The sequence below is a fragment of the Stegastes partitus genome, unplaced genomic scaffold, assembly GCF_000690725.1.
Source record: "Stegastes partitus isolate 25-593 unplaced genomic scaffold, Stegastes_partitus-1.0.2 Scaffold2316, whole genome shotgun sequence".
NCBI lineage: Eukaryota > Metazoa > Chordata > Actinopteri > Pomacentridae > Stegastes > Stegastes partitus.
Genome location: NW_007580047.1, coordinates 1 through 15,237, shown reverse-complemented (window position 1 = coordinate 15,237; position 15,237 = coordinate 1). Strand labels below are relative to the sequence as shown.

Here is a 15,237-nt window from a genome sequence, read left to right as displayed (position 1 = left end):
ATGTTGTGGTTCTAAAATCTGTAGTTTATAGGTGCAGGCCTGCAGCTCGGGATTGTCTGTGAAGCGACTGCCGGTTTACATGTCATCTTAATGATTTCAGTCTGACAACAAAAACAAAAATATATGTAAATAAGACCAGCTTTATTGAACTATAGCGTGAGCACTGGCAGCCTGAGAGAAGTAAACAGACGTAAACACTGGCTGTGTTTAGGTTGCACTGAAGCCCAACAGGCAACGTGAAAACACAGTAACCCATGGCAGCCCTTGTTTACTGGTTTCAAACTGGTCGTACCAGTTTCCACCATGTCTGAATGTCCCTCAGCTTTATAGTTCCCATAAAGTTCTAACATGTAGTCACACAATCCAAGGTGATGCTAATGTTATGTCATACAACATGCTAACACTATTCCTAACGCTGCCACCTGTAATATTTAATCTGCTATTAATTCACCAGTAAAATCAACCCACTGGGTGTTCAGCTGCTCAGATGCTGGGAGTGCATGAAGACTCTTACGTTCACTCTTGCTGCAAACAGCAGAATATTTGATGTGCTTTGTTAGTGGCAGAAGCAGCTCTAGTAAATAAATAAACCTGGTGGAGTGGGAGGCAGCTGCTCTTTCTAAAGAGGTCACATGGAAGCAATACGATGTCGGATTACTCAAAGCAAGATGACTGTTAGTTTCTATTATACCACTTAACAAAGGTCTGACTGGTATATAAAGCTGGCAGAATATCCTGTTGTGAGGAGGCGAGAGGAACCGCAGTTTTCATATTTTGGAGGATATTTTATGAAGCACAGCAGTGTTGTAAGAATCTGTTAATCTGATGCTTGGAGGCCCTTCATGGAAGGTTAGAGGTCAGGAGTCGGTGCCTTGTTTTGGGGGCCTTTGGCAAGGTGGAAGGAAACGTGGTGTTTCAGAAGCATTTATGTTCAGTCTCCTAACCCACTGTATTACAGCCGCTGTGTGGAGTACATTTATGGGCATTTATCTTAACAAAATGGATAAATTAACTAAAAAAATCAGCATGAATTGGGTCAACATTCTTAAACCAGAGGCAGCCTAAGACTTGGATGTAAACACACCTGGAGCTGAGCGGTCTGCTGCACTGCAAACACACAACATGCACCTTTTTTTGCTTTATTCCCAGCAAAACATGTGACTGACAGACGTTGGACGCAGGCGTTCACCCACAAAGCAGCACAATTCCGAGACCAACAAACAAAAACCCAGCCTACCTTATTCATTCCATTGCCCATGTTGCCCGTGGATCAGTGTGCGATGAGCTACAGCGACTTTAAAGACGGCGGACAGCGATGATCTGGACTTTGGAAGCCAACAACGCAGGCTGGCGCTGGATGACGGTGGGTGGGTGATATTCGCGTCGCTTGCTTAAGTTTTCCTTCTGTTCAGCAGCATCGTTGGACGTGACGGCTGAAGCGGCTGTATTTATTCCCCCTGACCTCGTCTCGGCTCCGACAACAGTTCCGTCATGCTGCGCGCATCGTCTTCCGGATTGTTTTGACGTGAAACAACTGCAGCTGCGGGTTCCGTCCCCGAAGTGACATCACAGCATGTTGCAGTGATCTCCGGCTGTACTTCCACACATTCACCTTCAGAGGGAACACAGACGCGCTCCTCCGCACCACAGACGGAACACTGTTAAGTGTTTACGCATCATTTCACGAGGAATCCCATAAATCACGCAAATGACGTCATTATTTTTTTGCAGCATGCCCCCTCCTCTGGAATCCGGAAAAACACTCAAAAAACTACATCCCTCCAGTAATCCTGTCCACTGCTGTAATCTGGTAAAGTCATTGGAAAATAATTACATTTACGCACTTATAACCCAAATTGCGCATGTGCAAAGGCAATGCTACTTTCAGTGAATTGGTGGTAGAATACAAAAATAAATTCCTATTACCTCCCACACAGCCTGCTATTGGCATCCACGCCCTATTACACTTGAACTTGTTCTATGGCACTCGTCCAGATTGTTCTCTCCTGACTAGATCCTTGCTTGTGCTGTATCCGCCTTGGATAAAAGCAAAATATTTCCCCCCTGCAAAGCTACAGTTGTGTGTATTTCTATCTTGTGTGCTCAAGTGTCTGTCAATCCAAGCTTATTATTGATCAGGCTTTTTGACATGCCATACCTCTAAAAATTAAGTTTTTGAAGCTAATCGTCCATTTGCAAATGCAACAAAAAGCTTCAGCAACTAGTTCACAAGAGTCACACTGAAGCCAGTAACGTTCTGTATCTAATATCTGCAAAGGGTTAGAAGTAAAGTTGGTAGCAATTTCACACCCTACTTGAGAAACACACTGCTTCCTTTTCTCCTGAGGAGCAGCTGCACAGCCACAGAACTACTACAGAGAGAATTATTTTAGTTATAGCCCACAGCTGAAATATATATCAGAAGCATCAAGGCCCTAAAATTTTAATCGCATTTCTTCATAAGAAAACCAGAAAATATGAACAATATTGAAAGCCAAGTCCCTCTCTCCTACGTTCTCATTTGATGCAAAAGCAGCATTCATGCAGAAAAAAAAACACAACTGGAGACGTTTTATCGGTTTGACAGTTTTTATTCTTATTTCTAAAATAAACATTGACCATAAGAGGAAGTGGTCTTCCAAAATGCACAGACTGAGGTAAAGTGAACAGTTGATAAATACAGAAATAAGCGCGTTCTTGTAACTTTGAGTTGGTCGTTTTTATTTTCAAGTATGTACTGTGGTCCTCGGGGTCTGTTACTTTTTCCACATCCTGTTCTCGTAGTCCCAGTTGGCAGAGAAGCCCTCCACTGGGTTGATTCTCATGTCCAGCATCCTCTGCAGCTCCATCTCCTTGTACTCTGGATCAAATGTGTGTGGGACAGGTCCATACACTGCAAAGAGACAATATCATGTGTCAGGTCATAAGCGGAATTCAACTGTGAGGAAAACATTAAAATACTAATTTATTCTGAGCCTGTATGAAAAAAAAAAGGGGGGGGGGTTGGTTGTTAAAAAAAAAAAAATTTTTTCTGTATGAAAAAAAAAAGGGGGGGGGGCTTGCTTGCAAATTATAGCCATTTTTATTCCATATTTACCAAACTTTCTCTGCCAGAGCACAATAAACCCAGTGAAGCCAACAAAGAACAAAATTCCTGCAACGACAGACTTCCACTCTGATGATCCCTGGTTCATCTCAGCAAAGCTCTCCTTGAAGCTGATGCGGTACACTGAACAAAGGAAAAACACAACTCTGGATGAGGTTTGTAAGAGTGCAAAAATCACTTTGAAAGATGCAAGACATTATAATATATAATGCTCCAACATTTAGTGGCAATAAAACCAATTTAGAAACAGTATGAAATGCTAGTCCAACTCAGAAAAAAACATTGTTTGGTGTCATTAAGTCCTACATGCAATCTTCTCCTCATTGGAGAGTGCAGCCCAGGAGCCCTTCTCCTTCTCCTTCAGGGACTTCTGCTCCGCATTCAGGCTCTGCACATAGCAGATATCTGGGAGAGGATTCTCCCGCCTGTCAAAGTAGGCAGGGAGAGTGTAGTCCTCCACCTTAGCGACACCTGCAGAGGAGGACATAAAACTGTATCAGATTGTCTTCATTCATGTCAACCATAACCTTCTCTTGAACCCTTATCTGAAATGCCCTTTGAATTCTAAGACTAAGATTTGCTCTATTTTTTGTAAGACGATGTGAGAAGATGTTTAATGCTGAAAGAGAATGTTGACAGCTGTGAACATCTGAAACTTGTCCTCTGAAACTTGCTCCATCTCCCAATGCAGTGTTTCTAATCTACGCAAATAAGTTGCTTTTTTCTGTATCTTGTCACTATTGGGAATCTTTTGAAACATGTTTTCAGGGTGACTGTTCTTTCATCCGATATATTCAAGGTTGCCAGATGTAAAAAGTTCAGATGTCAGATAGTGGAGACATAGAACTGTTTCTTTACACAGGTTAGTCGCGAGTCTTGTTGGGACCAAGTGACATTTATAGACTCATGTGATCGTGAACACAGACAGTTTATCTAATTCAAAGGCTCTGCTTAAAACAGAATATTTTAAAAGGCTTTACCCTGTGACAAAGAATTTACCATTTAAATTTAGAGCTAAAGACACAAAGGTACTGGAAGTTAATTAGGAATATGTATATATATGTGGCAAAAACTGAATCTAGTCAAGAAAATGTTTGCTTTATGTTATGTTATGTACTCACCATGTCCTCCACGTACGCAGATAGATGTGGATATGGCACGCTTGCCAATTAGACTAAGGGCTCTGGTGGCCAGCATTCTGTGACAAAGGTCATATGAGAGTTATTAATAAACTCATTAAACATGTTCATGCATACATTTGAGAATGTATATCACATTTAATTGTTTTGACCTGACAATCTTGAGCATATGCAAAAACAACAATCCATCAGACACCATGCATATCAAAAATTCTGAATGAACTATGTGGATGAATGGTTCAATTATAAACCATATATCTGTCAGTAAGTCTATGAAACAATACGTCTCCCAGCACTTGGTAATATTTAAGCGGTCGTCCAATAAAAGTGTCGATTGCTGTTCAAAGTAGGTCAGTAAATTACACCGCGGATCTGTTTACTTGTACGTGACGAACTGTTGATAACAGTGCGCGTCCAGACCACAGGTTCAGCGTTCACCGTTAAGCTAAGCTAATGTTAGCGTTAGCTGAAAACACAAGGTCAAAGCGCCCGAGAAAAAAAATCACAGAAACACTAGCTTCTATCACATAATGGCGTAATAATAATCTTTTTCCCATTGACTGAGACTGCATTTAAGCAAGCTCGTGCTAGACCACTGAAACATTTGTTGTATGCCTTCACAAATCTGATGCGTACAATAGCTACGCGGAGAGTTAGCCCGTCCTAGCATCGATCCGCTCTGACAAAGTCACTGCACACGACTGCCTATTTCGGTTAAAACTGCCAATTCATCATTTAGATTTACGCATATTTAGGATATGCAGAATGTCAAAATATGTGTAGGTGGTAAACATAAAGACCCGATACATTAAACATAAAAACTCCAACCTACTCGCTCTTCCTTGCTCCTGTCCGCCGATGGTCTGAAGGGAAGTGTGATCGTGCACGGAAAGACGTAAAATTATGCGCCAGATGATCTGGTTTTACGACACGCCCTCTCCGCTTTGCGGCACCACCGGTGCCACAGAAACGAGTGGAAGGTGGAAGTAAGATTAGCCTCTGTGGCTGGGCACCGAGTCATTTATCTAGCATACAAACGCTGTTGTGATTCCTGATATCTATCACGCGTACATGTACTCGCCAGAAGACAAAGCTCCGACCTTATATTCTGGCAGTAAGGTGACTGCTGAGGTTTATATCTACTTTTCTCCGGGCATGAGAAGTAACGCTAGCTAGCGGTAGCAGTCCCTCCTCATCGTGTTACTAGCCACTCAGCTACTTTGACAGCAGCTGTCTTTCCATTGATTCTGCCGACTTTCCTACAAACATGCCCATTCAACTGACAAGTCAGGCTTACTGTAAAATGCTTTTACACGCTGCCAAGTACCCGCACAGCGCCGTGAATGGATTGCTGGTGGCGGAAAAAACGAAGGAGAAAAAGAAAGACAGCCACAGTGATCCTGTCTTGTGCGTGGACTGCGTGCCTCTGTTTCACGGCACTCTTGCTCTGGCACCAATGCTAGAAGTAGCTCTAACGTTGGTAAGTACTCTCACCTGTGTTTGAACACACCTGGTTGACACTAATGCAGTCTAATAGAACATTCCTGCGATGACAAATTGATGGTTTTATGGTTCTGATTCATTGTTCTGGTCACTTGATGGGCTGCTGAAGTGCACTGCATTACACTAACAGGTGTTTATAATACTGTGGTGTCCTTATTTATACTGGTGACAGATTGGGTTAGATATTAGAATCACCTCAAAGTGTGAAGGAGTACACTTGAACAGCACCACAGGTCTCAAACTTATGGCGTTGTTTTCTCCTGTCAAACATTAAGTTCTCCTCTCATGTTGGCTTCACCTCTTCCTCCCTCCTCAGATTGACACTTGGTGTAAAGAGAACAACTACATCATTGCCGGATATTATCAAGCTAATGAACGCACGAAGGATTCAAGGTACAGATCACCAGACTGATACGACCATCCTGCTGGTTCAGGAAGTACAACCCAACCCACAATGTTTTTCTTTATCTCTCCCGCAGACCAAACCAAGTTGCAGAAAAAGTGGCTGCCAGGATTTCTGAGAACTTCAGCGACACAGCAATTGTTATGGTAATGGATCTTAATGGATTCCATTTTGTCCATTTACCACTAATAACATAAAATGTTTACTGCTTAATGTTTTCCAGAATGTGTTTGTAGTGACGAACATATTCTTTCCACATTTAATTCATTATCGTAAAAGTCAATCAAAATCCTGAAGAAGCTATTTTGTCTCCATTAGCTTAAATCCCCACTATCTGGGATTTGATATTTATGTGCAGACAATGGTTGAGTATAAAATACACACTGTCATTTTGAAGATTTCTCCAAGTTGTCTCTACAGTCAGTGATAATATTATTCAATGTAAAGTTGCAGCTTTGTGATCAGTTCGTTAAAGTTTTTAATTTCGACAAAATCTGATGTATAACATACAGGCAAAATTGACATAAGTCGCTCCCTGGAAGGTACATTTAATTTGTCGAAAATGCTGAATTGTCCCTTCCATCCATCCATCCATTATCTATACACCACTTAATCCCTGCTGACTCAGGGTGAAGGCAGGAGACACCCTGGACAGGTAACCAGTCTATCACAGGGCTACACTTAGAGACAGACAACCAAGCACACTCACATTCACACCTACGGACAATTTAGAATCACCAATTAACCTCAGCATGTTTTTTGGACCTTGCGGGAAGGAAGCTGGAGAACCCAGAGAGAACCTACACTGCTGTATTGTGCTTTTACAAATTATTAGAAACATTTTAAAGTCTGTATTTGCTGTGAAATCTATTGTAAGTTTCTGCCTTATTTTTTTTCTCTACAGGTGGACAGCAGTCGATTAACACTGAGCTGTTTTGAGCCCATTGTACTTATCTATGATCATCATGAAAACAAATGGAAAAACAGAGAAGTGACTTCGTAAGTGTCTCATTGTTAAGAGCTGTTTCGCTGCCAAGACTTGTAAACTACTGTATATGTGGACCTCAGTCAGAACATCTAGTCCACAAACTCCCAGTTTTCTCTCATAACTTACAGATTTTAGCAGTTGCATTTTAATAATTATTAATAATAATAATAATAATAATAATAATACATTTATTTTGTGTAGCGCTTTTCACGATACTCAAAGTCGCTTAACAGGGAATAAGATAAAAACAAGAACAAAACAAGTTAAATACAAAACAGATTTAAAAACAAGGTAGAGAAGGCAGGTACAAAATAAAAATGTTAAACAGTTAAACATTAAAAGCGATCTTAAAAAGGTGAGTTTTTAAAAGGGACTTAAATGTGATTACCAGTTAGTAACCAAATTGACGTTTTTGTGTGTCTTTCAGTGACTCTTTTGAGGACTGGAACGAAGCACAGAAGATCACTTCTGCTCTGCTCGAGAGCAGGTCCTACGAGAACTTGATCGACTTTGATAATCACTTGGATGATCTAAGAAACGACTGGACGAATCCTGTCATTAACAAGTCCGTCCTGGATCTGTGCTAAGGCCTTCTGTCAGGAGTCTGCCGGATGCACACACACACAAATATTGCTGCCATTTCAGCATGCATGATGCTACTAATTGCGTAGCAACAGAAGTCCAAAAATGCTGAACTCATAGTCTGTGTTCCATCAAAAGGCTCCCGCACAGACGGGAGCTTGCGGAGCGCCGACCAGTTAGGCCAAAATCTCTCAAGGGCAAGCACCATACGTGCACTGTTGGCCTGTGTCCACCTTTACACGGTGTTGCTGAGGTGATGAAGGCAAATATGTTTTTGAATGCAACTTAAATGTTTTTTTTTCCTGCAATGGTTTGTGTTTATTCATAGTTATGTGCAAAAAAAAAAGAAAAAAATTAAGTTCGTAAGTATTTGATTTCTACATTTACTCTTAAATTTTGCAGCCGGTAGCCATACAGAGATCAAGTTCTAAATTATTACAAACTTTAGGTGATGATTGTACTGCTAAGATGTGATATATGTTCTTATTAAATTTCTAGTTTGTTTTAAATCCCCAAAACAAAATTCACACATATAAGTGTACTCTGAATATGTTTGTTGGCAGTTTCATTTATATAAAAAAAAAACTATTGATGATAAAGAGCCAGAGATACGGGAACCTCAAAGCTTTGTCCTGTTCGACTGCAACCAACTCAAGTCTTTCTGTGAATGCACCAGCAGGGACAAAAGGGACGCTCGACTCAAGAGGTGCGACTTTTAAGTGGCTCGTGCTTAGACAGTTGTTTCTATGATGCATGTCTCCTCTTATTGTGTGCTTAAGAATGTTATTCTGGATGATGATGATATTACATGTGTGCGTTTTTGATTTACGGTTTGCAAGATTTGTTCGAAACACTCAAGCCGATCACAGGAATGTGTGAATTTTGTTTTGTGTTGGACATCCGTTTTAAGAAATAGATAATAGTATGTATTTATACTTTATTGACCACTCTGAATCTAACTATTTATAAAGGAATAGTTTAAAAAAAACAACTAATATTTATTGTGAGGCTAAAGAATCAGCTTTGTATTTGAAATTAGAGTTAATTGGTTAGAGCTAAAAACAATTGTGTGGATATCACATTTTTTTACAGGAATTTACTGAACTGAATGTACAATGAAACTGATTTTTGAAAGGATCTAACTTCTTGCCAGACTCGTTTTATGTCATTTGTGGACTTATTTTGCTATGTGTCTTATACCACGGCCTTGACAGTTAAAGGAAAAGGGTTGGAAACAGTCACTGGGGTTGTTGCAGCTTAATGATTTAGCTTTGTCTGGTTGGAAAACTGCCTGTCAAAGGTTGTGTTTATGGAACATGTATGTCAAGGTCACGTGGGATCGTTAACAGAACGGAGAACAATATGGAAGACATTTTCTATGTCAGTTTGCCAGACGAAATTTATAATAAACATTTTTATGTAACTAACATTGTGAAGTAAAAATACAGAAAACCGATGGTAGAGCACCTTTTTAATCTGGGGAGGAAACTGCGTAGGTACTGCAGCTAAGTCACAGCAAACGGACACACCTCAGACTTCTTCCTCTCATAGTAATGTGTGCTAATTAGAGTTTATAAAGTTTGTATGCTTCTTTACAAATTTTCCAATCTTCATATTAAAGCATTTTACGAAACAACACAAATAGTAAAAGAACAAACCCCCGAGGAAACACATTAAATCTACAGTTGATCCTATTTTCTTTTCTAAAATATAAAAAGCTTCATGGCTGTATCCTAAACAGCTGCAAGATTGTGAACACCGAACAAGACTCCATACTTTTGTTTTTCCATCCATCCATTATCTATACACCACTTAATCCACACTAGGGTCACAGGGGGGCTGGAGTCTATCCCAGCTGACTCAGGGTGAAGGCAGGGGACACCATGGACAGGTAACCAGTCTATCTATCGCAGGGCTAGACAGACAACTAAGCACATTCACATCTACAGACAATTTAGAATCACCAATTGACCTCAATATGTTTTTGGACCTTGTGGGATGAAGCTGGAGAACCTGGAGAGAACCCACGCTGCACGGGGAGAACATGGAGACTCCACGCAGAAAGATCCCAGTGCCCCCACCGGGATGTGAACCAGCGACCTTCTAGCTGTGATGCAACAGTGCTACCACCGCTCCACCTTGCAGCCCTCCATACTTGATTGTTTTTACAAAAAGTATTTTTATCCAAATACACCATTATTTAACAAGTCATGCTCCTGGAGGTTGTTTGACCTAAAATCCAACAATGAAAGAAGCAAACTGAGCAACTAAATAACATTGTGATTTTTAAAAAATATGCTCAAAGGATATTACCTCAGTATAAATTTAGTTCTTCATCAGTATTCAGTCTGTGTTGTGTGAATGTTGTGAGACCCCTTGTCGACCCCAGAAAGAACAGCTGCGTTTATTTAGTAGCTATTTGGGATTCACTACAAAGCCCAAAAATATGAATTTAAAAAAATATATAGAGATAGATATTGTACATAGTTTAAACCAGACATTTACATACCCCGTACTTATTATTTATTAGGCTTTTTTCCCTAAAAAAATGGGACTTGAGTCCAAATTTCATACCACTAACATGTGAATGTGAGCTGGCATGACAAAGTTCCTTGAATGCTTGAATCCCAAAAAGACATGGAACCTTCTTTTTCTCACTATCTGATATTAAATCAGACTAAGCTTGTCCTGTTTTAGGTCAGTTAGGATTACAGAACCCGTCTCCTTCCTGAGCGCTATGATGGCTGGACATTCTCATGGTGTTTATACTTTGGCATAATTATTTGAACAGATGAACTTGGAACCTTCAGGCATCTGGACATTGTTCCAGAGGATGAACCAGACTTGTGGAGGTCCACAATTCTCTTCCTGATATCTTGATCCTGATTTCTTTAGATTTTCTCATGTTACCACAAAAGGAAGCAGTGTGTTTGAGGTGTGCCTTAAAATACATCCACAGTTGTGCCCCCAATTAACTCAAATATTGTTAATTAACCTATCAAAAGCTTCCAAAGCCATGACATCCTCATCTGGGCTTTCCAAAATAGTTTGAAGGCATAGTAATATTAGTGTATGTAAACTTCTGATTTCGAAGAAAGTAATAAAAAGTTCTCTGAAAAAACCTCTCTCTCATTATTCTGGCATTTGGCAAATAGAAATAATGTTGGTAATCCTAACTGACCTAAAACAGGAAAAGTTTAGTCTGATTTAATGTCAGACAGTAAGAAAAAAAAATAGGTGCATGTCTTTTTATACAGTGTATGCAAACTTCTGGTTTCAACTGTGTGTGTGTATACATATATAATTTAAATATATTTATTCATCCAATTTAAATCAGATTTGCTCACATTTCAGAGCATCGTGCTGCCCTCTGTTGTGTCGCTCGGTGAATACTCCCACCTAGTGGCTCTTAGCTGCAACTGCAGCTGCTGCCAAACGGTCACATGACCCAATTCTTCCTTCCGGGCCAGACAAAGCAAAATATCCAAGGTATGGTCAGCGCTGTCATGACCGACCGCCTTCTTATGCGCAAGCAAACAGCTTTAAATCTACAATTTCAGAGTACAGTTTAATCTCAGACTTCACACACAGCTGATAGAAGCGACTAAAGACAAAGGTTTATCGTGTAAACGAGCACGCGAGGGCTCCCAGGGCACACGCTGCGGTGTCCCCTGTTGATGACGCAGCTGTCTTCTCCTTGTCTGCCGCGCAGGCTCATGCAGCCCGTAGCGCGGGAACAGTTCGCAGAGTGACTGAGGGAAGTTTCAGAAAACAGAATAACAAACTGCAATGGATCCTTCAGAGGTAGAGTTCCTCGCCGAGAAAGAGATGGTGAAGATAATACCGAATTTCAGCCTGGACAAGATCTATTTGATCGGGGTAAGTAAGTCGCCTCCGTTCGGGAAGACTTTATTTTACTCGGTTAATCAGTTGAGACGAGAGAAGTTCACAGTGACCACAGCCGCATTAGCCCACAAGCTAACGTTTGTTTATGCTAAACATAAGAAAGAATTGTCAGAAACTGTGTAGGTGAGTAGTGGTAGCTTTAAATCCAAACCTTGTAGTCCATACATGGTACAAATGGTGGTGTACTACATGGATAAAAACATGGCTTGTGTAATAATAATGCGTCAGGTGCTTCTGTGTATGAACTGCATAATAAAACGTTTGTGTTTCTGTCGTCAGGGTGACCTGGGTCCCTTCAACCCCGGACTGCCTGTGGAGGCTCCTGTGTGGCTGGCTCTCAACTTCAAACAGAGACAGAAGTGCAGGATTGTTCCTCCTGAGTGGATGGATGTCGGTAATGTTCTAAAGCAGCACAGACACAATGCAGGTGTTAGAAGTGTGACCGAGAGAGTGTGGATAGTTGATCTCTGTAAAAATATAATGATTAAAATGTCTTAAAACTAGAAAGCCTTTTTCTGCTGTGTGTGACGGGATCACATATGTTGTGTGTCATGTTGTTCCAGTGTTGTGATTGATTCTTTACAACATGAGTTTTTTTTTTTACACCATATGCTGCCTCATCATAACTTAACCACCTGGCACCTCCATGTTTGCCTCAGATAAGCTATGATTTATGGGAAAACGGTTGCATTCACAATTTCCCTCCAGTTTTAACAGGCAGTCAGTCATAATATTTTTACAATTGGAAACATTTAACGGCACCTTTATCAGCTGCATGTATATTAATTTTACTTATTATACTATCAGCATATATAGACTACTCATTGGTGGGTTTGATTGTGTCATGCAATCTGTTAACACTGAATATAAAATAAGACACTCCTATAGCTCATGTGGTTGATCGGGCGACCCGTGAACAGGGGCTGCAGTCATCGTGAGTTCGACTCCCGCTCATGACAGTTTGCTGCAGGTCCTCTTCTCCCCCCTTTCTTGTCTCACTCTCACTATCCTGAATAATAAAAGCAAAAAGGCCAGAAGAAAATAAATGAATAAAATGGAATGTTGCCTAACTTATCTTTTAAAGATTTCAGACTGACGTTTTGATTGCACCTCTCCTTGAGAAGTCACATCATTTCTAGCTTAAATGATGTACTGATTTAGTCCCTCTGGATGTGATTGCTTACTGTTGACGCTCTGCTCCAATGTGCAGAGAAACTAGAAGAGATGCGAGACCTTGAGAGAAAAGAGGACACCTTTACGCCTGCTCCCAGTCCGTACTACATGGAGCTGTCCAAACTGCTGCTGAACCAGTGAGTCATACAGTGTACACTTAGGAAACCCTCATGCAAAAATATGGCCTTTTTATTTTTTTGTGTTTGATATGTATTTGGCTTTGAACTTTACATGATGGTTTATGTGTTTCTGCAGTGCATCCGACAACATTCCTAAAGCAGATGAGATCCGCACGCTGGTCAAAGACATCTGGGACACTCGCATCGCCAAACTCCGCCTGTCTGCTGACAGCTTCATCAGTCAGCAGGAGGCTCATGCCAAGGTAAAGCTGATCACATAGATTTATATGGACATTGTGCCTCTATTATCATCTACTGTCAATAGGCTATATAGGCCGTAGCTATATGTATATGTCAAGGCCCAGATTAGAATCTGGCCCGATTCCGGATCGGGACGGCCCAGATTGGAATTCCAATCTGGAATTGGGTAGATCAGAATTCCCATCCAGAAGATTCTGATTGAGGCCAGCAAGTCAAATTCCAATCTGGGCCCATAGATATGTATAATAAAGGCTTTTATTATACATATCTATGTCTGGGCCGGCCAAGATCAGAATTCCAATATGAGCCAGGTTGGTGCCAAGATTCCAATCAGAATCTGTAGTAAAAAAATGAAGATTCCTTTCTGGGCCGGCCCAATTCGAATCTGGGCCTTGACATATATTGTATTTTCTGTTCTGTGCTGCCTCTTGGCCAGGTCGTTATTGTAAATGAGAATTTGTTCTCAATTAACCCACCTGGTTAAATGAAGGAAAAATAAAAATATACATTTCGCGGTTGTCTCGGTTCTTCCGCTTTGCTTTGGCCACAATAAGGAACTCGTTTTGTGTTCCTCTTGTTCTATATTCAAGAAAGGTGTTGAACTGCAATGACAACAAAACCTAAGTGGAATTATTGTTTCACTCTAAACATGAAGAGAACATGAACATGAACATGAGGTAGAACTGAACAGTGCACAGCTTCAGTTGTTGCTCCATCGATAGGATTGGACCAGTCATAGTAACCGTGTGACTGAGCTTTCATCCCTTCATCTGTAGTTGTGTTTGTTAGCATGTTTGTGTGCAGCTATAACTCATCCTGTGAGCATTCACAAGTAGCATCCGGTGTAGAAAATGATCAAAAATAAAAACACACATTACCTGTCATAGTGTAACACTCCATAAGTTTTCTTCATGGTTAAGTACAATTGGTGACAAATACTTAACAGTAGCAGAAAATCTACACTTGAAATCCTTTTTTTTTTGTCTTTACATTGATTAAATGTTTTTGTAATCCTCTATGAATCCTAAACTGGATTTAAAACTTGAACTTGTCACTGTACCTCCTTCGCTCTCCAGCTGGACAACCTCACGCTGATGGAGATCAACACCGTACGAGCGTTCCTTCTGGACTCTCTGAACTGCATGTTTAAGCTTCGTTCCAACCTGCGGCCCGGCTCCAGTAAGGGACAGTCTCTGGACTATTGAGCCACGAGGTGGAGGCCTGCTGAGCAGGTCTGGATCTTTCCTAAAGGACTGGGGTTAAACCTTTGCTCTACGGTGTGTATTTACTGACCAGTACCCAGATTACTGAGAAGACTGAAGAAAGAGTTTTACTCACATGTGCACAATATCTGCAGATATCCAATGTGCTGATATTTTCCATCTAATTTGGGCGATTTCTGATGCTGTTACATGCACGTATTTCTTTCTCCTAATTTCAGAGAACATCGTGTCTCCTGTGGTGGAATTAACCGACTCTTATTGTGATGACATTTTTCTGTTGTAACTTTTCAAATGTTCACCTTCGCTGGGAAAAATAAGAAAAACACTTGCATGTGATACATACCTTGTTTATTTATGTGGCCCTCTCATCTGCCTTTACCAGCCAGCATGCCACTATCATCATGCATCCTTGGTTTAGCTCGTCCTTTTAAGGGATCGTACTTCCTCTGTAGAAGACTTGTGTTAGTTCATACATATTTAAAAGCAGGTAAGTTGGATCACAGGCCCGTATTCAATTTAAGTGAATTTATGGTTCTTGCTACAGCCCCCATTTTTGTATATTTTCTTTGTGTGACAAAATAAATCTATTTGTGTATGTGTCTGGGTGATAAACGTGTCCTCTTCTTTTCCCTTCAGTGTTTGATTTTGTCCGTTTATCATCATCGTCTGTATACTTTGGAGATTGATTGAGGCTTGCTCATATTACAACGGTAAACAAAACTATCCCTCATATCTAAAACGTCCTTTTAAAGTGCAAGGAAACATACTTACAGTCGTCCTCAAATGTATTCATACCCTCCTATTAAAGAAGGAAAAAAACATCCATCCATCCAT

General features: G+C 40.6%; 4 protein-coding genes across 5 annotated transcripts in view; 2 read left to right on the top strand and 2 right to left on the bottom strand.

The window, feature by feature from the left end:
* The window catches only part of dusp22a (dual specificity phosphatase 22a), a 12,744-nt gene extending 11,202 nt beyond the window's left edge, over positions 1-1,542 (bottom strand). Inside the window, exon 1 of the mRNA XM_008304770.1 lies at positions 1,238-1,542. Within this exon, the coding sequence (XP_008302992.1) occupies positions 1,238-1,258 (21 nt within the window). The 5' untranslated portion in view covers positions 1,259-1,542. The remainder of the gene's footprint in view (positions 1-1,237) is intronic.
* A 1,028-nt stretch (positions 1,543-2,570) lies between these two features.
* On the bottom strand, positions 2,571-5,160 carry cox4i1 (cytochrome c oxidase subunit 4I1). 2 transcript variants are annotated; one of them, XM_008304768.1, is made up of 5 exons: positions 5,078-5,160; positions 4,228-4,304; positions 3,413-3,577; positions 3,098-3,229; positions 2,571-2,893 (listed from the first exon to the last, which is right to left on the bottom strand). In XM_008304768.1, exons 2-5 carry the CDS (start codon positions 4,301-4,303, stop codon positions 2,757-2,759), a joined length of 510 nt encoding a protein of 169 aa, XP_008302990.1. In that variant the 5' UTR covers position 4,304; positions 5,078-5,160; the 3' UTR covers positions 2,571-2,756. The 2 variants fall into 2 exon arrangements, with proteins under 2 accessions (XP_008302990.1, XP_008302991.1); XM_008304769.1 differs by having other exon boundaries at positions 5,074-5,135.
* Positions 5,161-5,210: 50 nt separating this feature from the next.
* On the top strand, positions 5,211-9,175 carry emc8 (ER membrane protein complex subunit 8). The gene is made up of 5 exons (XM_008304767.1): positions 5,211-5,725; positions 6,065-6,141; positions 6,228-6,297; positions 7,056-7,150; positions 7,567-9,175. Exons 1-5 carry the CDS (start codon positions 5,513-5,515, stop codon positions 7,724-7,726), a joined length of 615 nt encoding a protein of 204 aa, XP_008302989.1. The 5' UTR covers positions 5,211-5,512; the 3' UTR covers positions 7,727-9,175.
* Positions 9,176-11,457: 2,282 nt separating this feature from the next.
* Positions 11,458-15,015, top strand: gins2 (GINS complex subunit 2). The gene is made up of 5 exons (XM_008304766.1): positions 11,458-11,600; positions 11,907-12,021; positions 12,838-12,937; positions 13,056-13,182; positions 14,257-15,015. The coding sequence occupies exons 1-5, from the start codon at positions 11,511-11,513 to the stop codon at positions 14,383-14,385; spliced, it is 561 nt and encodes a 186-aa protein (XP_008302988.1). The 5' UTR covers positions 11,458-11,510; the 3' UTR covers positions 14,386-15,015.
* Positions 15,016-15,237: the final 222 nt, after the last annotated feature.

What these genes read in the sequence shown, in the direction of transcription:
- emc8 (XM_008304767.1), top strand. Translation starts at nt 5,513, where the DNA reads ATGCCCATTCAACTGACAAGTCAGGCTTACTGTAAAATGCTTTTACAC. An exon ending in TAGAAGTAGCTCTAACGTTG is followed by an intron (nt 5,726 to 6,064) that starts GTAAGTACTCTC and finishes CTCCCTCCTCAG; the next exon opens with ATTGACACTTGGTGTAAAGA. An exon ending in AAAAACAGAGAAGTGACTTC is followed by an intron (nt 7,151 to 7,566) that starts GTAAGTGTCTCA and finishes TGTGTCTTTCAG; the next exon opens with TGACTCTTTTGAGGACTGGA.
- cox4i1 (XM_008304768.1), bottom strand. Translation starts at nt 4,303, where the DNA reads ATGCTGGCCACCAGAGCCCTTAGTCTAATTGGCAAGCGTGCCATATCC. An exon ending in CTGCGTACGTGGAGGACATG is followed by an intron (nt 3,578 to 4,227) that starts GTGAGTACATAA and finishes CCTCCTCTGCAG; the next exon opens with GTGTCGCTAAGGTGGAGGAC. An exon ending in CAATGAGGAGAAGATTGCAT is followed by an intron (nt 3,230 to 3,412) that starts GTAGGACTTAAT and finishes TCCTTTGTTCAG; the next exon opens with TGTACCGCATCAGCTTCAAG.
- gins2 (XM_008304766.1), top strand. Translation starts at nt 11,511, where the DNA reads ATGGATCCTTCAGAGGTAGAGTTCCTCGCCGAGAAAGAGATGGTGAAG. An exon ending in ACAAGATCTATTTGATCGGG is followed by an intron (nt 11,601 to 11,906) that starts GTAAGTAAGTCG and finishes TTCTGTCGTCAG; the next exon opens with GGTGACCTGGGTCCCTTCAA. An exon ending in TCCTGAGTGGATGGATGTCG is followed by an intron (nt 12,022 to 12,837) that starts GTAATGTTCTAA and finishes TCCAATGTGCAG; the next exon opens with AGAAACTAGAAGAGATGCGA.